General features: G+C 39.9%; 1 protein-coding gene across 2 annotated transcripts in view; it reads left to right on the forward strand.

Annotated features, from left to right (window-relative positions):
- The window catches only part of SMAP1 (small ArfGAP 1), a 92743-nt gene that overhangs the window by 12528 nt on the left and 58572 nt on the right, over positions 1–21643 (forward strand). For both annotated transcript variants that reach the window (XM_040553529.1, XM_040553528.1), the window contains exons 2-4: positions 10976–11109; positions 11795–11880; positions 15269–15344. In XM_040553529.1, coding sequence (XP_040409463.1) covers positions 10976–11109; positions 11795–11880; positions 15269–15344 — 296 coding nt within the window. The remainder of the gene's footprint in view (positions 1–10975; positions 11110–11794; positions 11881–15268; positions 15345–21643) is intronic.

Here is a 21643-nt window from a genome sequence, read left to right on the forward strand (position 1 = left end):
GCTCTGCTATGAAGACAACGCCATCCCAGCCAAGACCGGTGCAAGAGACTGGGCAGTCTTCACAGATGCTTTCAGTCTGTTTCTGCAGTCCAGAGACTTGGATTTGGTGCTCTGCTTCTTGTCTGCGGACCTGGGTCTCTTGTTTTCTCTCTGCATCTTTTTCAAACGTGGGTTCACGTGGGAGAGGTGACGGCGGTGTGTTTGCCTGCTTCGTAATGCAGGGTGTACGAGGGAGAGCAGCTCCTGGTAGTGAGGGCTGCGCAGAGCCTGTGGAGTTTGGGGGGCGTCTACTTGAGCTGTCTCTTCTTCAGCTGCGTTTGAGTAAAAATGGTAGAGGGAGTTAATGTGATTACTAGATTGATAGTCTGGTAGGTAAGGGTAATTTTTCTTTCTTGTTTTATGGCAAATAGGCTGTATCATAAATTTGTCCTGTAAGCAAATCTCATTTCTGTGTTTTTGTCATGGTTTAAAGAACTTAACTGCTGGCCGAAGGCTTTGCAGCAGATGCTTCTACAACCTTGGTCTTGTGTCTAGCTACACAGGGGCACCTGCTGTATCCCACCAGAGTAGCACAGATTTACATACATGTATGTTTCCTCTTATCAGTGATACTCCAAATGCTTAGCTATCAACTTATAAAAACATATTTGTAAGACCTTACTGTTCCCTAAGTTTTCTTTTATTTCTGCATATAAAAGGAATATAAACTGTTCACTTTAAAAACAATAAGCCTTTCAGCAGTTCCTTGCTGACGAGGGAAAAACTGCAGTCAAGACCACCTCCAGAAGCCTCTTACCAGTATGTAATATGCTCCATGACCGTGTCGTCTTAGAAAATACCAGATGCTGTTCAGAGGAAATGACTGCTTGCACGCTTCTTTCTTGCAGCTTGAACTCTGACATGAACAGTGCTTTTTTTCTTTACCAGCAAACAGGCAGAGTAAAATCAGAGCACTACTCCTTAACCGAATTGAAATTTGATTTCTGAAATTGCCGGCTTACTGAATGTGGCCAGGTTGGCACCGCTGACACTTGCCATACCGAAGGGTTTGCTTTTTGCCTTTCCAAAGGGGATGCTGCAGTGTGCTCCTGTTCTGCGAGGCTGAGAGGAATACTGGGACAGTGTCCCGTGCACTCTGCACACGCTGTGCATGTGTGCGCTCAGTAACCAAGTATTTCAATGAGGAATGTGTTTTATTTAAACATCGTCATCTTATTTCTAAGATGAATAGGAAATCTTGGTGATATTTTGGGAACAAACCTCCCAAAAGCCGTTCTTGATCTCTCTTTTCTCTTACTATTCCATGAAAACTGGCCAACTATGTATGGGATGTATGTATGTGTATAACTTCACGATGAACTTGGAAATACTGTGTTTTTATTTGTTAAACAGCTTAGCATTTGCATTGTATCAGTCCCTAATGTTTGGTGACATTATTATTATTATTTATTTTGGAAAAGCAAACATCTCAGAGTCTCATTCAGTCAAATTCAAACTCTCAGTAGCTGGCTGTTAGTAAGGCCAAAATACTTTGATTCCATCTCGTCACCTTACAAAATTTCTTACCTAGTAGCAATTTGGTGTGAGTAAAATGCTGTTTGTGAAAGAATAAACTGACTTTTCCTGTGTATCCTTAACAGCTGTAAGTAGCCAGTCCTGATTTGCATACTGCACGTTGCTCATATTCCTAAGAAGTTTCCCAAATAAGTGGTTTGATGTTTGAAATGTTGTATGACTTGAGTGTACTCCAGAGTTAAAGTAGTCAGAGCTTTGATTTTTTTTTTCTATTGAAGCTGTATGTGGTTATCAGGTAAATCAGGTGAATTAGGTATACTTTATTTTGTGCCTTAAACAGAAGTGGAAGAATTTTCATGTCACTGTGGTACCGTTCTAGTTAAGGCTTTATACACTTGTTGGAATAGGGTTGCTGTCTTTTAAAACACTTAACACTTACTGCTGCTGTGGAAGCAAGCATTAGCGAGCTGAAGGACTAATTAAAACTGGCTGATAAGGATTTCCCTCTGAGTTGCAGAGGTGGGGCACAGGGGGAGAGTCTTGTTCAGATAGCCAATGCGTGGCTTCTACTGTTAGGAATAAGACTGAGCTTAGGGGCGTTGTTGTTGATGACTTTGGTGAAAAATGGTTGTCCAGATGGAAGAGAGAAACTTGGGGGCATCCTGTCCTTGAAATTCTACTCCGCTTACCAGATTTTGGCTAACAATAACCAAGCAATGCATCTAAGTCTTGTCTCTGCACCGTTCTTGCAAGAAGTCTTGAACTGCCCGATTCTCAGCGGTTATTGAGCTGGGCTCTGGAGCAGCGTAATTGCTTGAATTGCTTGCCTTCAGCATAACTTCATGCCGTTGAGTTTAATTGTACTTAAAACTACTAAAACAGCTGTCTTGTTTGAACTTTTCCAATGCTTTTTTTTTTGATGTAGCAAACTTTAAGTTTGTTCTCACCTTCTGGCCTTGACTATGTGTCAAAACCACCCAAAATCCTGCTTTGAGAATAGCAAGGTCTAAGGGAGGCATAAGGTAAGGACTGGAGCCACCCTCAGACCTGAACCTGTCCTGTGGCAGAAGCAGCTCCGTTTTGCTTGCGGATGAGAGAAGGTAGCTGGTGTGATAATACCATGAGATCTGTTTGCATGGTTGGTTGTTGCTAATTGTATATAACCTGCTGGAAATTGTAACATGACCTTTCCTTTTCCTGATGGAGGTAGAGTCTCATGATCAGGACTGAACTTCAGTGAAACCTTTGTAAATCTGCCTTTGGTCCTGATTCCTACTTGTGACTTGGGATGTTCAGTGACCTTTTGGGTCATGTTTGTCACAACTGTCAAAATACAGGCTTATTACTAAGCCATATGGAAGAGATTTCTAATAATGACTTGGAACAAGGTGATCATTAAGGTCTTTCCCAACCCATTCTGATTCTGCAGATCTGTTTAAGCTGCAGACTCCTGTTGCCTTTTTTTTCAATATAAAAGAGCTTTTTGCTGCATGCCATCACATCTGAAAAGAACATGAAGAGTGCACTTGTGTGATTTTCTTAGCCTTTGAGTATGGAGGTAAAGCAGGGAAGCCTCTGCTGCACAGGAAAAGAATGAGCTTACTGTGGGGAAAGACAAGAATGAGCTTACTGTGACACAAGACTGCTTCAGGCTGTTTGTTCCTTTTAATCAGGAACTAACTCAGTGCAGCAAGTGGTAGGTAAATAGTCCCATATCTTCAGTTTGTAAAGACTAAAGGTTCAAGGTCCTTGAAGAACGCTTTATTCAAGAGTAAAGATTCATGTATTGTGGTTCTTGCACAATTTCCTTTGCGTAAAGGTCTTTGTGTAAGATCCTCAAGATTTTTGCTCTTTTTGAGATCTGTTCTTTAATTCACAAAATCTGATGTATTTCTTCCTGGCTTCTTCTTCCTGATTTGAAGACTTAACTGATTCAGTAGACGTGAATAAGATTGTAGTTACATTAATTTTTGGTTCTAGGGTGCTTTCTTTGTGTGTGTTTTGTGTTGTGTGCGTCTGAATCTTACATGGTAGGAGATGGTGGATGGGGTTCTTCTTTCAGGAGAACTGAGCAGCTTCCAGTGAGGCTGGTAAGACAGTCTTTGGAAACAGCAGGGTAATACTGAACGTGTGTGACAGTACTAGTGCTGCTTTTGAGCATTTTAGTCTCATCTTGATTTAATCCCTGTCTCAAGTGCATTGCCTTGAGGGGAGGAACTGATAGGAGTCTCTATGGTTCTGCCTCGAACTTTTCTTCTTCCCTGTGTGGCCAGTGGAGGTGGGACTCTTGTGTTAGTGGTGCTGCTTGTTGAATCACACAAAATATAACTGCTGCTTACATATTTTTCTTTTTTTTTCTATATGTCTGGTACATAAGAACGCTTGTTTTCTGTGCACAATTTGTATCTGAATCTCACCTTGGAGAAGTCAGATGTTTCTGGAAAATGTTCATTGATAACTTCATTTAAGTCTTGATGAGCAAAGCACTTACACAGCCCAAATTGTGTGGGGGAAGTCGTGGAGAGAGCACTGCATGAGCATGCTTATGCTGATGCAGCCACCCAGGCTTTGGTAAATCTTTGGCAGAAGTAGTGACTCTTTAGGAACTGGCTGGTAACCATTAGGAGATGTGTAAATCTTCTTGCAGTTAATTCGCTGTTCCACAAGATGGAGCCAGTTATTTGGCAAATAAAATCTGTCAGCCGGCTGTTCTGTTTGGAGGAAGAGCAGCGTACTGCAGTAACTTTGCTTGCTGCTCGGGGCACAGTCAGCGGCATTGGAGCGAAGGAAAGAGCCACGGAGCTGGAGTCTGGCAGAAGACGTGGCTGATGTTGGCCCAGAGAAGTTTACTATGGACTATTTTGAGATGCATAGGAGTTAGTGCTCTGTTACCTGTAGTGTTTGGCTTCCTTCCTTCTAGAATTATTTTTTTAATATGCCCGTGTGGGAAGTACACGTGCTCCTGCCCTAGCCTTGGCTGGTAGCCTGTAGCTGTAGTTGAGTGGGGCAGCAATACGCTGAGGAGAAGCTACCGGTGACTGCTTAAGGCAGTCAAAGGACTTCTGTAAGGACTAATCAAAAGGAGACATAAAGCGTTGTTTCCTACTGTGTTGAGCTGCTGGAATTCATATGTAGTGAGTATACAGGGCTTCAAAGGTCTTCCTAATGCAGATAAAACTACTTTTTCCTCAGCATTTTAAATGGTCAGTGCCTTTAAGCCTTGTTTTGTACGTGAGGCAGGCACATGCACCCACTAATGCAACACGTAATTCCAGCAGTCCGGAATAAAACTTAAACTTTGGACTTGCAGGAACTGATGTACCTCAGCCCACGTTACCTTTTGTAATGCGCTATACTGGCCTCAGCATTGTCACTGCTCTTGTTTTTCTTGCCCGAAGACCTGGATCAGCTGTACTCACAAGGCTGTTTGTGTAAGCTGTATGTACACGAGCAGGGTGCGTCAGCAGGGCTGGGGATGTTTATTGCTGCCTCTTTGATCAACTTTCTAATACAGCCAACTAGAACACTTTGCCCAAAATGAACTGTGGGGCTGGGGAGAAAAGGGCCGTAAGGGGCACATTAAACATGTGCGAGGAACTAGACCAGTTTAAATAATATGGAGGAGAAATATATCATCAGAAGTCATACCCTGAAAAGGGAAAAGTGGGAAGATTTTTGAAATCTGTTCAGAGAAAGCATCTAGTTCAACAGAAAATACATGAAAATGATGCCTATTTTTCATAAAGTTCATACTTTGAAATCATTTTAGAATATGTGTCATGTGAAGACAGATAACTCTTCAGCAGCTTAAAAATTGGATGAAAATCAACTTATGTGAAGATTTGCGTTTAAAATTGTCAGTGACTTTCAGGCTCTTTATTGGTTAGGTTTAAAACAGCTGAATTCTGATGTTGAAATATTCTCATTTTTTTGGTAGCTGTAGATATTTTTGCAAGTAGGGAGAAGTTCTGCACAATAACTGTAGGGGCGTGGAATTTCTCTGTAAGAGGGGAAAAAAAGCTCTTGTCAGTTTGTCTCTGAAATTCACAAGTTACCTGGCAATTCCTAGCAAGAAAACTTGAGACATGTCGGGAAATGTTGAGCCCTATGGCTATACTTCTTTCATTCTAAAAGTCTAGATGGTTTCTAATAAAAGACTACTTAAATACTCAATATATGTCACAGTCAGTGGTGTGTTTGTGCATCTGGTTAAATTCTAGTTTCCAATGCAAACTTGACAGATGATTCCTGGATGCAGGTGAATCCGGCAGTGGCCATGGCTGACCCCGGTGAGCAACCGAACGCGCACCCGAGCTCTCGCTCCCCTCTCCTGTGGACTGGGGAGAAAACAGGAGGGCAAACAGACTTGAGGGTCGACATAGTGACAGCTGAGTAAGAAAAGGAAAAAGCCCTGTGCACAAGGGAAACCGAGGAGTTCATTCCCTGCCTCCCATCAGCAGGCAGGTGTCCGGCCGCTTCCTGGAAGGCAGGGCCTCGGCACATGTAGCAGTTGTATGGGAAGACAGACCCCATAACCACTTATGTCCCCTCTTCCTCCTCTTCTCCTGCGGCTTTTCCTACTGAGTGCAGTGGCACAGTGCAGGATGTGGCACAGCCGTACGGGCTGCTGTCAGGGAACGCTAGCTGGCCTGGCCAGAGCCAGCCCTGTGGGAAACATCACTTGCTTTTTTCCAGTTAACATCTAGGAATCCAAATTAATTTATGTGAATGTGTAACATCTCAAATACAAGTTTCTGCTTGGGTTTTACAAAGCTTGCCTATTCTAGCTGTTTAAATTTTAAATTGAAGTTTTATCACCTTTCTGCTTCTTCAGAAGGTAACTGAATTGCAGCTACAAATACAACTAAATACGCGCAATAAACCATGTGTGGTTGTATTCGGTACTGGTTATTGTAATGGTTACTTGTTAATGTCCGACCATCCTAACGAAGATTTCAAAATGTTCACAAGAATAACCTAGTACATTCAAAATCTTGTTGTGGTGGTTTTACTCGGGTGGGTGGCCGAGCTCCACCACAACCGCTCTCTCACTCCCCCTCCTCAGAGAGGAGCGGGGAGAAGATACGATGAAAAGGGCTCAAGGGTTGAGATAAGGACAGGGAGATCACACAGTAATTATTGTGACGGGCAAAACAGACCTAGCATAGGGAGATAGTAAGATTTATTACCTATTACTAACAAGCTAGAGAAGTGAGAAACAAAGGAAAGAAACCAAAAGCACCTTCGCCCCCATCCACCCTCTTCCACCTCCTCCCCCCGAGCGGCACAGGGGAACGGGGGAGTGGGGAGTTATGGTCAGTCTATAGCGCTTCTTCTCCGCCACTCCTTCTCAGTCACTTTCGTCCCCTGTGCTGTGGGGTCCCTCCCACGGGATGCAGTCCTTGCTGAACTGATCCGGCGTGGGCTGCTCACAGGCAGCAGCTCTTCAAGAACTGCTCCAGATATGGGTCCGTACCACGGGGTCCATCCCTCAGGAGCGAACTGCTCCAACCTGGATCCCCCACGGGCAGCAGCTCCTGCCAGGTCACCTGCTCCTGCGTGGTCTCCTCTCTACAGGCTGCAGGTCCGGCCCGGAATCTGCTCCGGCAGGGGTCTTCCACAGGCCGCAGTCTCCATCGGTGCAGGTCCACCTGCTCCACCGTGGTCTCCTCCACAGGCTGCAGCGTGGAATCCTGCTTCACCACGGTACTCCAGGGGCTGCAGGGGGACATCCATGGTCCTCACCACAGGCTGCAGGGGACTTCTGCTCCGGCGCCTGGAGCACCTCTTCCCCTCCTTCTTCACTGACCTTGGCGCCTGCAAGGCTGTTCCTCACTCCTCTCACTCTCCCAGCTGCTGTGTGGCGCAGCGTTTTTTTTCCCTGTCCTAAATATGCTCTCATAGAGGTGCAAAACAACATCACTTACTGGCTCAGCTCTGGTCGGCAGTGGGGCCCTTACCCGACATGGGGCAGCTTCTAGATCCTTCTCACAGAAGCTGTGTATCTGTTAACTGTATCTGTGTATCTGTTAACTGTAACTTTAGTGGAGTGCTTAGTGTTAGGTCGGAGGTTGGACTCGATGATCTTGAGGTCTCTTCCAACCTAGAAATCTGTGTCTGTGTCTGTATCTTAAATGACAGAAGAAGTTACTTGAAGTGGATTTGGTATCAGAAATGGTACCCTGATAGCAGCATAGAAAGTTGCTGAAGTTCAGCCCAGCCATTCTAGTAAGAAGCTTGTATTAAATGGCTTTCAAAAGAATAAAATTACGTATTGTATTAAAGCTTATACCAGACAACATTTCCTACTAACGTTGGCCAGTTAGAGTTGCACTATATCATGGCAGTTCTTGACAGGTAAGGTAGCTTTGTTACTGCCATGTGAAGGTGTTTTAAATAGCGTTAACTAACCATCATCAACTTTCTTAATGTTCAGTCTCCATTGTTGAAGCCAAATGTCTGTTTTCTTATGTCAGTAGCAGAATATGTACAGCAGATAAGCTAGCTTACTTTTCTAAATTTGTAAATTGTTTGTTGAATCAATCCAATTTACCCTTGAACGTTTCTGACATGGAAAGGTTTGCAGGCTGCCAACTTCCTGGCAAAGTTGAGAAAAGCTCAGTGGCATAAAGTACATACTCCTGAGCATCTGTTGCTGCCACTTTGCTTTTGCCCGGTGTGGTTCTTTTTGTTCAGACTGTCCTATTGTGAGTACAACAAGTGTTCTGGTGCCCATACAGACAAATTATTTTATAACTTCTCTTGCCTACTGCTTACTGTGGCATAATTGATTTGTATTAATTACTTTTTATTTGAAGTACTTAATATTGCGCACTGTCATTAGTCTGAAATAAATTCAGGGATTACACGTAGCATTTTGATCTGGCCTCAGGTTTATTAGTGTTATTCCACTGCTTAGTTTGTTACTCTGTTGCTCAGTTAAGTTTTATTTCCCTGAGTTATTCAGAAATAAGTAAAAATTAATGAACTTTGAGCTTCTGGGAAAACACAAAACCGTTCCTTTCCAGGAGAATAATAGCTGTTGTGTTATGACCTTACTGTTTGTTAACAATTCTAAGCTAAGCTATTAAACTACCAAGTTAGCAATCTCCCTCCTCATTTGTTAAAATAGATTTTGGTCATGTTGAACCCTTATCCCAGTCTTGTCTCGTTGATGTATATGTGGACTGTAGCTGAGAAAAATCTGAGGTATAGGAAACTAGATAGGTGACCTAAAGAGCAGTGCCCAGCCAGAGTTGTATAATGTTATAAAAAAGAAAAATGAAAGAAAAATGTCTGTGTGTAAGCACCCCATAGGATAAAAATAGGGACAGCACATAGTACAGATGATTATCTCCTGTCCTCGTAGTGACCTGGTCAAAACTGGCTTTCCTCTGTATAACCCAGGGTTGTGCATTCTAGTTTGGGGGCAAAATTGGATGAGCTGTTGGGTGCACAAGACCTTGCCGTAGTTGTTTTTAAACCATCATGGGTACATTAAGCAACTGCACAAGCTAAGGTACGTTAGCCACAGCGGAGTGGCAAATGGAGTATTTAGAATAAGTTTCGTCTGGTGCATAACTTCAGCTGAAACTTGATTAATATCTTGATGCAAGCAGCCTGCACATCCTGGAGCACTAAAACTTGTGATAGTGTACATTGCTAGTGGGGTCTTCCTGCACTCTGGATCTGTACGGACTAATTGAACAGGGTGCTTCGTGTGTGGAGCATTTTATGGGGGGGAATGGCAGGTCAGGCAGCTGCTAGCTTTTGAGCTCTTTTCAGGTGTATATTGTAAATAGTTTGACTGTTAGTTCTTACCTGGTGAGTATTTCTGTAGAAGTGTAGTTTGTGCAGGGTTAGTTTCAGTGAGTAATTGTTAGATCTCCTGACCCCTGAAATCTAATTTTATCATCATAGCACTTCTTTGTAAAACTGCCAGTCACCTTAATCATTTTGGTCTTAAAGGTCAAGCGCTGGACATCAGGCGTCTGACTTGCTGAGGTCATGAGCAAGACAAATTAAAAGCAGAGTGACTACTCCAGCTAGTGAGAGGAACGCCTCTTGCAGTAAAGCCAGGGACCTGTGTATGTACTAACAATATGTTAGTGCTGTAATGCTAACTGCTGCAGCTGTGTTAATGGTCTGGGTGTGCATCTGTCCTACAGAAGGGGAAAGTGATTGCTCAAAACAAGCTCCAGCTCTTCAATGTGTGTCTTCTTTGCTTCTGGTTGTTAATTATTTAATCATTTTAATTCTTTAGAGTTCAGAACTAGATGGAGTTTAAAACACTGCCTTTCATACTGGCGGTGTTGAGAGCTGGAATAAAACAAGTAAGAGTCATGGAATCACTTCAGGACATGGTTGGCCGTTTTGGCTTCCAGGGCATGCTGCTGACTTACATTCAGCTTGCTGTTGACCAGAACCCCCAGATCCCTTTCTGCAGGGCTGCTCTCCAGCCTCTCGTCCACATGCAGAATCCGGCACTTGCTCTCATTAAACTTCAGGTGCTTGATGATTGCCCAGCCCTCTAATTTGTCTCAAGATCTCTCTTCAAGGCATTTCCACCCTCAAGAGAGTCAACAGCTCCTCCCAGTTTAGTATCATCTGTGAACCTACTTAGTATGCGTTCGAGTCCTGCACCCAGATCATTTATAAAAACATTAGAGAGAACATTAAAGAGCATTTGACTTGAAGTTACTACAGTCCCAAATATCCCAAGTGTCTGTGAGATTTCAGGTCAGCATATCCTAGGTCTGTGTCAACATGTTTCTCAGCCGCATTAACAGTGATAAAGTTCATAAATCATCTTGATTCTACAGGAAAATTCATTGGGCTGTGAATGGCAGCTCATTAAGTAGCTCAGGCATCGAGGGGGCTGAATATATTTCATTTTCTACCGTACTTTGTCTTGGGTATTTTGATTATTTGGCTTTTTAAATCTCTCTATAGTATTCTGTATAATAATTCTCTAAAAACTTGCACGCTACTGTTGCATATGTGGGGTATTAAAGGATTTGGTGCATTCACATAAGATCGCTCTGCATTTAATTTGAAGCTTGGTACAGATGCATGTCTTAGGTGGCTTTGAATTGGAGAGAAAGGGGCAACTTCTGATTTTTGCTGATACTTGGATCTCATGCATAGCCATAAGTGTTATTCAGAATGTAAGCAAAATCTTGTTGCTGCTGGTAAGCCAACTTCTTAAAGTTTGTTTGGAGTGTGCTTCGTAGCTAATTGAAATGTTATATGATATTAGTTAAAAGTAGAAAGTCATAAATAAAATTGCAAATGATGGACATTAGCAGCAGTAACTAGATGTAGATATCTTTGAGAAAGAGCTGTCAGCCTTTATTCAGACTTATTTACTCCTGTTGTCTGGAACAGAGTCGTGCCAAAGAAGGTCTTCGCAGTATATGGAATTTTGAAAATAGCTAATGTGTTTCCTTGTTCCCTTTAGGTCCAAGATGGGCTTCCTGGAACACTGGTGTTTTTATTTGCATCAGATGTGCTGGAATACATCGAAATCTTGGGGTCCATATATCAAGGGTCAAGTCTGTCAACCTGGACCAGTGGACACCAGAACAAATACAGGTAAAATATTAAAATGTTTTCAAATTGGAAGGAATTCAAGGAATCCTTTTCAAATGATTGAGTTTATCATGAATGTTTTACAGTCAAAGTAGAGAGACAGGAGAGCTACTGTGATTTTCAAATGTTTAAGGGCAACTTTAACTGTCTAGCAAGGTAACTTAATACCCCTACGTGAACAGAAAAGCTACACAATCAAAGAAATATGCCTGTAGTTTTAAGGAGGTGTATTTAAAGTATTCTATTTTCCTTTTTCCTCGAATCTTTCAAATGTGTTTCTATATAAATAAAATATTGAATGTACTCTCTAGCTCTTCTGATTCATTGTAAAGAGACTTTATAGATATTACAAGTGATTTTTTAGGTCTCATTCCATAGGACTGAACAGATTGTAGTCAGCTACAGTCTATTCACAAATACCTAATATATTATTTAAACCGTTTTTATATATAATCTCGGTACACAATTTGAATTACTAGAACAAGGAATCAGAAATACTCATGTTCATATGAATCTTTATTATGCTGAATGAGTTTGAGAAGCTGAAGCTTGTTAAGTGCTATAAATTTGGGACATCTGAGTTCTTTAAAACCTACAGTGTCATTTAAGCACACCTTTAGCATTCTCACTGTCATGATTTGAAGTATAAATGGTCAAGAACTAACTGTTTTCTATCGCTTTTCCTTAGTGCATGCAGGAAATGGGAAATACTAAAGCAAGACTACTCTATGAAGCTAACCTACCGGAGAACTTTAGAAGACCTCAAACAGATCAGTATCCTTTTCACTTTAGTTTTCACATTGAAATGACTTCAAATGCTATTTAGATGTTAGGACTATTTCAAGAAAATTCGACATTTGGCATCTCGTCGTTTCGTTTATACCATTGTGTAAGAAGTAGCAGTGGAAGTTGGGAACGGTTCAGAAAAGGTTTAAATTACTTCAGTTATAGCAAATCTACTTTGTAATGAGATTTGGCAAGCCCCATTTATTTTTACTGTCAAAAGAAGTGACTTCATAAATTCCATATATGTAAGAAGTTAGAGTGATACCAGAGAGCTCTTTATTCTGTCCCTATCTTGAATAACTGCCAGCTGAAGTTAGAAGCATTTGAACAGGAAATAATGAGCTGAACAGCAGAGAAAAATAAGTCATTGGATCTTACGCAAAGTGAAGTACAGATTTCTTCCTCTAGATTAAGTATGGTTTAGTTTTCTGAAGTTGAAGTGTGTGTAGTCTATGAACTATGTGAGCACAGATGATAAGTATGGGAATATCTGAGTAAGCCAAACATCCTGACAGCTGCCATTTGTGTTGGTGAGTGTTTATCACCAGGTACCTGGAAGGGGAGGGTTGGAGGAAAAATTGTCTGCCATTGATGGAACGGCTTTACGCAAAAATTAGCTTTCTCAAATGTACTGAATCCTTTGGATAATTTATAATAGCATTAACCTAGGTTTGTATTAGCCTCTGATTCAGTGACGGTACTCCACAGGTAAGATTTGCTTCACCTGATCTTATTGGAACTCTTAACTGTAATGAGATACTAAACACTTACTGTTAAGTGAGCTGAATCTTTTCCCAGCTCTCTTAGTCTGACACAGGCTATAGAGGCTGATAAACTGACTTAGCTGTAATTGGATCCGAATCTTCTTCTTCTATATCCAAAAGTGATCTTGGTTCTTCTGTTTATTAGATGCTATGCTTGATATGTAATGTGCCAAAGATTTTTTTGAAGGGTAACACTCTTCATTTTAGTGAGCTCTTGGGGAAAAAAAAAAAAGGATGTGTTTCTTGACGTTCCAGTAGCTTTTGCATTAAATGTACATAGGTTTAAGAAAAAAAAAGGAAGCACATAGTACTGTAGTATCCCAGCTGTAATACTTAGATTAAAACTTAAGCAAAAGTTGACCTTAAAGACAAATATTTTGTACGTACTGCATTTGAATTTCCTGGTGCTGTTGCAGGAGAACTAATAAAGCTTTACTTGAACCTTTGTTGTCAGTTAAGACCAAAAGTTGCATTAGCTCTGTTGCACAGTAGATCTCAGACAACAGGTAATCAACACTTCTGTCTCATCGGGCTTACTTTAAACTTTCAAAACAATCATTTTCTTGACACTGTATACCTTGAGATAATTATATAGTCTTTTGTCAGTTTCTAGGTGGTTGACTTGGTAAACTGAGTTTATTTAATTGCATATGTCCTCTTTATTAAAAATACAGTGCTAGAAAAGAGGATGACAGTGTTTTCTATTTTAATTCTCTTCTCCCTCAATTTTGGCAGCTACTTAGCTGCTTGACATTGGTAATAACTGCTGTGATATGAACTTTTTTGCCATCTTTTTGACCTTTTGTGTCAGTACAAAATCATTATGGTCTCGAAAGTATTCTGGTTGTGAATATTCTTAATATTCTGAAACAACTTTTGGACGAGCTGTGAAAACCCTTCGCGTTACAGTGATCGCTTTTGTATATATTATTCCATCTTAGTGTTTAATTTCTTGTAGCGCTATAATGTGCATTCTTCTACTTTCTGGGTAGTTGAATGGAGAAATGGAGAAGCTTGCAGGGTTGGAATCTGCCCAAAATCTCCCGATAAAGGTCCCCCATCACTTCTGCTTGATCACAAGACTGACCTTTCTGAGCATTTTCATTTTCTCTTGTACCTGACGGGGGTCCTCTGGCCTGGAAGCTAACTGAAGATCTTCTTGATCTGGACATTAGTTTACTGTTTGAAAGTGGTTTTGTTCTTAGAGTAGATTAATTTTTCCCCCCTTTGTTTTACTTGTCTCTTAAAACAGTTTTGGCGTCTGTTGAGGTTGCATTAAATTATTCTGCTAACAAGGACACAGTGGGTTACTGACGTAAGGGTAGACATCGTTCAAAACTTGGCATACATTAATGTGGGTTACCTTGAATGAAGAGGTATCTTTCAAAATGCACAACTTAATACCCCAGTGTAATAGCATCCCGAAAAATTAAACCTTCTGAAATCTAAAAACTTCTGATTGTTTGGTATGTATAAAGAACAACATATGTATAGCTTGGTACTAATATTTTAAAGAGCTCAAGATCCCCTTTAGAATGTAGATACATTTGAAAAGAGTAAGAAAATAATGTTTTCTTTTTGCAGCTTTTTTATGAGGCAAGTGTTTAGGTGACACTTGCATGCGATTTGAAACTAAATATTATTGTTGAAGATAAAACTTGATGTGCAGAAGGAAGCAACGGAGTGCTCTGAGCTCAGTGCTAATCTTAAGAGATAGTACAGGGAACTAAGGTAGTTCCCCTTGATTGAGGAAAAAATGGTATGGGAATTAAAGATGCAATGAACCTGAGCTTTAACAGTTGAAATTTTGATTTCTGAATGGATAATCGTATTGCCAAACAGATTAGTTAAGATTTAAAGTTTATTCTATAGGTACCAGAGAGTTAGCTTTACTAAAATTCAAGTACTCGCTCTGCTTTGGATGAGTTGCTTTATTAAGCTGAGATAATACTTGAAGAAAATAACTATTGTTCTTTCTGTATTTGAGCTAGCAAGTTGTCTGTTCTGGTCTTCCATGCTAGTATACTTGCTGTTATTTCCACCTGTGGTTCAATACCTTCTTATCATTATTGCTTTAGTTTTCTTTCCCTTCCACAGAGATGTTTGTTGTAGTGGAATATTCTTATAGAGGACTTGCTGATCCCAGAGGACTTTTTATGATCAGCTTTTGATACATGCTATAATTTGTGCAAATCAAAAAACAGGTACATATATCTCACCTGTTTTCCAAGTTACGATGATAAATGATACTTTAATTATTTACTGTATTTACTATGAGTACCTTTGCAAGTATTTGCAATGCTATGGTTCTGCAGCTTATAAATACCAAGTGCAAATACCATAACTGTGGAATGCTGGGTTACTTCTAGTATATCTTTCTGATACTTCATTAAGAGATGAAAATGACTAATTTTCTGCAGTAAAAAACAGCTCTTTTTGGACAATACAATAGCAATTGTTCTGTGCAGAGTGGTTTCTCTTCTGTTGTTTTAAAATGACAAAATGGGTTGGAACAAAATCTGCAGTTCTTTAACTTGAAAAACCTGTCAGCTGTTTAACTTACTGTTGCTATTTATCTGAATGCATATTTTCCTTAAACTAGCTGTTTCCAGAGCCGTGGAATTTTTCATCAGGGACAAGTATGAAAAGAAGAAGTATTATGATAAAAATGCAGCAAATACCTTCAATGTAAGTAAACAGTTTCACCAGGAATTCTGTCACTTTTCTTACTTGAGAGCTATATGAGAGAAATGTAGGAAACCTTACACACGTTAAAATGTCTTTCACAGTAGAAAACTTTTTGATACAGAGCTAAATGCTTTCTTTTATCTGTTGAAATCTATTCCTAGATTCTGTAAGTACAACATACGTTGTCTATTGCATTTTTAACAGCAAACTGTTATGATCCAACAGATAACTTTCTTCAAGCCTTTTATATTGTGGTGTTTTTTTCTTTCAGTGATGGATAGTTCTTTCGCAGTATACTTTTGAGTCCTTTTTGAGTGTCTTTTTCTGTCGTAGAAATAAAACAGAATTACTGTTCCTGTGTACTTTGATTTTCCTCTTTCTCTGTAATATCTTGATGAGAGGTCCTAAGGTGTTTTGGGTCCCTTCTGTGAGGGTCTTGTTGCTCTGATAAAATGTTAGAATCTTGCTTGCAGTGAGGTGCACTGTAATAGCAAATGAATAATAAGACAATACAAAATTAAATAGTTATGCATTCACCGCAGTAAGCTGGTGAGAGATTTCCTTGCAAAGCAGTTTTGAGAATGTCAGTCTTTACTGAAGTTCAGAATTCATTAGTTTTCTTGATACAGCAGTTCATGGGGTGTACAATCTAGTTCATACATCTCAATTTTTATATAGGTATATGTATGCTTAAACTTCCATATATCTACATTATTTAAGTATGGCCTAACACAAAACTTATTAGTCCATCTTACTAGGCAGTGAACTTTGACAGGGAAATGAGTGTAAGGATGGGAGTAGAGACTGAATTTATGCTGCCTTTGCCACTTGAAAAAATGGATCTTCAAATGATATTTTTATTTTAGAAAATTTAGAAAAATGTGGAAATCAGAGAAGTGAATTTCATTAAGCATTACTGAAGTAGGGGAAAGGTTGCCTCACTTAAACCACAATTTGTATTTTACCTCTTGAATTACACTGTTAGCTACCTCTGTTATTTTGATTACAAGGTAGAAAATAGCAACAATCATTTAAAACTATACTTGTATAAAAAGTTCAAAATATTTGCAAGGTACTTTTAAACACAAGACCTAGGTGTCTGGTATAATAGTCCACTGCTGCTTTAGTATATTTGAATGAGTAATCAGATTTTGCTTGTTGTACTGCAAACTAATATAAATCGTTTTTGACATAGCATTAAGAATGGAATCCAGAAAAGCTGGAGAGATGCACGTTACTGCTGAGTAGGGAACAGCATTTTATTTCTTCCTACCTGGACTTGTCTTTCATTGACTAGTATAAATTGCATAATTTTTCTGATTAGGACCAAAATCTGATTATGAAATATTTTAACAAATGGACAAATCCTGCACACTCACATTTACCTGCTTTTCTTCAGGGCCATCAGACATTGGGTTTGAGGTAGACAATTTTTTGCTACAGTAGTAGTAGCAAAGTCTTAAAAGTACACAGATTTACTGAACTAGTGCAGTGTCTGTCATCCTGGTCTGCTGCTTGTTTTCAGTTGCTCTGCTTGGCTCTGATCCCCAGCCCAGCTCATGCACACCTGTGTTTGTGTGCCTGGTATTCCGTGATCGTCTCTTGTGTGGGCTTTGGACTGACAGGGAAGAGGAAGAAAAGGTGAACTGAAGATGGGCCTTCATATTCTGCATGTCTGTTGCACATCTCTTCTCCTCCTGGGTGCTATAGACAGGGGAGGTACCTGCACCTCCAGCAGATGGAGGTGTGTGAGGTGTTTGAGAAGAACCGGGTGAGGACAGAGCTGCTGGGGTATGAGTTTCTGCACACTTGTGTGGCAGTGGTGAGGAGTTTCTTTCTGTGGTTGTGATGATGTCTGAGAAACCTGCCCTCGTCCCACCTTTTCAGGAGGTGGCTGAGATTCCCTGCCTGTGGAAGAAGGGGGAGATTCCTGCTTGTGGTCTACAGCTCTGTCAAGTGTTTCAGTGGCACCAAAGCAGTTGCTAGCATGAGCCTTTTATCAGTAATAGTCTCAGGAGCTGTTGGTTGTGAACAGTTTAATTTGGAGATACATATGTGTATTGTCATCTGGTAAAATGAGTCCCTTCTGGGTATGAGCAGGTAAAACAAGTGCAAAAATAGGCTTGCTAGACCTTCAGGGCTGCTTTCCTTAATCAAGTGATTTTGCTGAAGTGGTATTTAAAACTTCAAGGGACTTTCCTGGATTTGATTCACTGTTAAAGGTGCTTGTGATAAAAGCTTCAAGCAGCATAAAAATTGTACGTTTTAAGAGAATCTGTTCAAAACCATACACAATTTTTCATAGATCAATTTTGGCGAGATCGTAAGCTTTTCAAGTTTGTTAACAGCACAATGACTGTGTTAATGTATTCTGTCTGTTGGAGTCAGGAGTGTATGTGTCAAGGCTCAGCTCTTGCTTCTGTGGTTATCAGGATTCTTGTATCAAAATGTTAATTACATGAGGTGTTTTTTCTGACAAGAAGACTGTTGTAATACTAAATTGAGTTTTGAGAGACCCTGACTATAATAACAAATTTCTCTAGTGGCCAGCCTTGTACTGCCATCAAATGCGCAGGCTAAAAATAAGCAAATATGAAAAGTTTAGTTACTCTTTTCATATATTTTTGATTTTTTTTCTATTTAGCTTCTGCTAATATTGCAATATTTGACTTTGTTTTATTCTGATCAGTGGTAAACAACAACAACACAATGAATAAATAAGCCTGCAATGAGGAAAACGATTTATTTTATTTTTTGTGTCCCATGGAAGCATCCTCAGATAGACTGGGTGCATATGACATGGTGCTGAGTTTGCACAGCTGAGTCGTAACTTTCCTGTTTTTTCAAGCATTTGGTCAGAGGCAAGGTATGACCAACAAGCATGGAATGAGGCAGTAACTTTTGTAAGCTCCACGCAGCCAAATTTAAATCAAGCTTTATAAGCAAGAGCATCTTTTTTCGAAGTTAAGGTGTAGTTTAGGGAAATGTAATCCTCAAGAATCCTTTAAGGCAAGTGATTTTCACTCGCAAAAGCAATTATCTTTGAGCCAGCCCAAAGACTGGGAATTTCAGAGTAACTTAATGTGTGTCAGCTCTTTGAGGAATTGTTACTGTTGTAATGATCTGTAAATGTGTAGATACAGTTGTAGGGTTCTGACTGTGACTAAATTGTCAAGACAGCTGTATGGTATTTATTGTATACAGGAAAATGTATCCTTATTATCAAAGCATATTCCATGTAAGCAGTGTAGCCTGTGACAGAAGTAGTATTTCTCAGGCCAGTGCCCATCATATTTCTCTTTCAACATTAATTAGTCACACTGGTTTAAAAGATTACCACTTCCTTTCTCAGGAAGTAGTTCATAGCCCTACTGTGGTGAGACCTTGGTTTGTCAAGATTTCTAAAGACCAGTTGCTTAAGGAAGCCACGTCTCTCAATCTGACCGGCTGCCTTCCTGGTTTGCTTTGTTGTGATGGAATTTTGAAACATGCAGGACTTCATGTTTGTTATGCTTTTTATGAACGCTTGAATTTTAAAAATTGAGGAATAATACAAATAAAAACATGTGAAGCTGACTGTGTTACTTGGGAGTATATGTTGGCTTTGTGTGAATACTGTGGGATTTGGCATTGCTAACAGCAGGAACTTTTTTTGCTTATTGAATCATCGCTTTGAGAGCAGCAGTAATTGTTAACAATTGTTAACAATTTGACTAATTTAAAATACTTCCAACATAATACTGTCCACCTAAATCTTATTTTCTGCCGAGTCCCCATGTTTTTGAGCAATACATAAGCTGTAAAGGATGCCAAGTGCAATGTGGAATCTATTAAAACAAACTTCACACAGGAAAAGGATCGGGGTCTTTATGAATGTGATGCATCTAAGATAGGGTAATGTGTACAACTTGCTGTGCACTATGCTGTGGTATTTGACTTGATTTACCCCAAAAGCTTGTACCCAGCAGCTGAGGGCTTGCATCACTTCTGTAATTAACTACAGATACTTACCAGAGGTCAGGTGGTGTGAGGTGATTTTGCATGTTAAAGCTCTTCCTCAGGTGGGTGTTGATGTGAAACTGTTCAGGAATATCATTCCACTTCAGACTTGCACCTGAGTTTCACTTCCAAGCAAAGGCAAATCCTTCTATACTCATCCTGTGTTTTTGTTGTACAGAATGATCAGAGAACTGAAGGGTAAAGCATGCAGAGTGGTTTCTCCTTTTACATTCTCAGTTGTAAAGACTGTTGCTTAGTAAATCTGTTGTTTGCTTTAGGCTCTCATTAAACTCTTTATGCTCTTTTATTTTCTCCTGGAGCGCTCTTAGATGAGCACAGCTTACAGTTACACAAACACCTTTCCACAAAAATCTGAACTCGTCTGCTTAAATTAATGACTTGAAGGACTTTGCCAGACTTGTTGCAGTAAATAGAAGTGGAGCAGATGTAAGCGTAGTCAGAGACACAAAGTATTCCAAGAGAACGTAATATAAAACTGTCATTATTTTTAGGAGAATAAACTGCCTTACTATTTTCGAGGGCTGTTCCCTGTTACAGCAGAGAATACTTACATAGCCCTAAAACTGGGTGTGAAAGGGGATTCCCAAATGAGAAAAATACTGTACAGGGAAGGCAGCTGACTGTCTTAACTCCCTTGATTTTCAGTCTTTTTTTTCTGATTGGGCTTTTCTCCTGTATTCCTCCCACCAGACCTTAGTACAATTGCAGATAATTCTTGTTTTTTTTTTTTTTTCTTTATTCCTTTTTTTTTTGTGTCTGGGATATATTGATATCTTTCTGGATTACTTAATATTCTCTTACTTCCTCATACCACTTTGTACTACTTCCAAGAAAGCCGTGGATGCAGGCAGTGATGCAGAGCCAGAAAAAGAAACTTAGGTTGTTAAGACTTCCAGATGCAGCCTGTAGTTGTCCAGCCTATGTGATCGTGCAGTGGGATTATTATTATTTTTATGATTTTCTTCTGGTGATATTTTCGTCGTTGAAGCTGTGGCAGATATAGCTATTCTCGACTTTTAGGTTGGGTTCTTTTTCCCAGTTCTTGTGAAATTCGTTAATCTGTATTGCAGAAACAATGTTTGCCATAGGCTTTGTAACACCACTTGATGATGTAAGATGTTAAATGTGTTGAAAATTGGTCGTATGTAGTTCATTAATAAAACTTATAGGCTGAAAAAAAGGCAACAGTGTATTTACAGCTAATGGTATTTTTAGTTGAATTATTATAATTTTTGATTCTTTTGAAACATTTGTATGACGCTGAAAGCAGATTGGTTTGCAACTGAAGCAGCTTAGTTTGAATGCAGGCTGAGGAGTGTTCTCAGGAATCTATTCAGAACATCACAACAATTGTTAGGCCGGTTTTCCCAGTGAAATAAAGCACGTTTTCAAGTATTAACTCATTTTGGTGACTATCAAGACAAAGCACTTATTTGACAAGTACACTTTTTGGCCTTGTTTCTTTCCCTTAATTCTCTAACCAACTGAAGACAAAGTACTTGAATCCAGAACTGGAAATGGGGAGACTGCTTTTAGAGATCACTTTTTAGTCTGGAAGAAGTTCAGAGATATTAGACATACCAATATTAGTAACTGTAATAATTAAACTTGAAAGGTAAGACTGCAACTGCTTCCCCTCAATACTTGTATCCTAAGAAATAGATATGCATTATCTGCTCGAATAATAGGAAGGTGGTTCCTAGTTGTATAGGAATATGAGTGCACATTATCGTTCTCTCATTGCTAAACAATTTAGCTGATCCCAAAGCTGCTGCTGTACTTAATATTCGTATATAATTCCTGCCTAGCCTTCAGTAGGTTTGTCGCCAGTATGTGGAATGATATCTGAGGTGGCAGTAGTGGGTGGAATTTGCCTTCTTGTTGAAGGGAAGGCATTGTGAAAAGTCAGAGCTCTTGGCTTGCTAAAGGTCTGAACAGAGTTCATGAAAGAGTGTTGATTGGGTGTCTGTGCTGGGGCATGAGTTGCTGCCTGATTTTTGGTTACAAGTGGAATGATTCAGTGCAGTGATTATACCCAACAATGTGAAGTGCTCAAAGGTTAGCTTGTCTCGTCTTCAGCAGAAGTTATTTGTTCACTCTGGAAAGAGGCAAAATCTTTTTTGAAAGCTTTTTCTGAACAGAGCATTCATCTTGACTGATGATCTCTGTATTGAGTTCCAAATACTTGTAATCAAAGCTATATACCTGGTAAGGTGGCAGGAAAGCTGTTAATGAGACCAGGTTCTTAGATGCAGTGGCCAGGAGAAATTATTCAAGTT

This window comes from Cygnus olor, chromosome 3, assembly GCF_009769625.2.
Source record: "Cygnus olor isolate bCygOlo1 chromosome 3, bCygOlo1.pri.v2, whole genome shotgun sequence".
Taxonomy (NCBI): Eukaryota; Metazoa; Chordata; class Aves; order Anseriformes; family Anatidae; genus Cygnus; species Cygnus olor.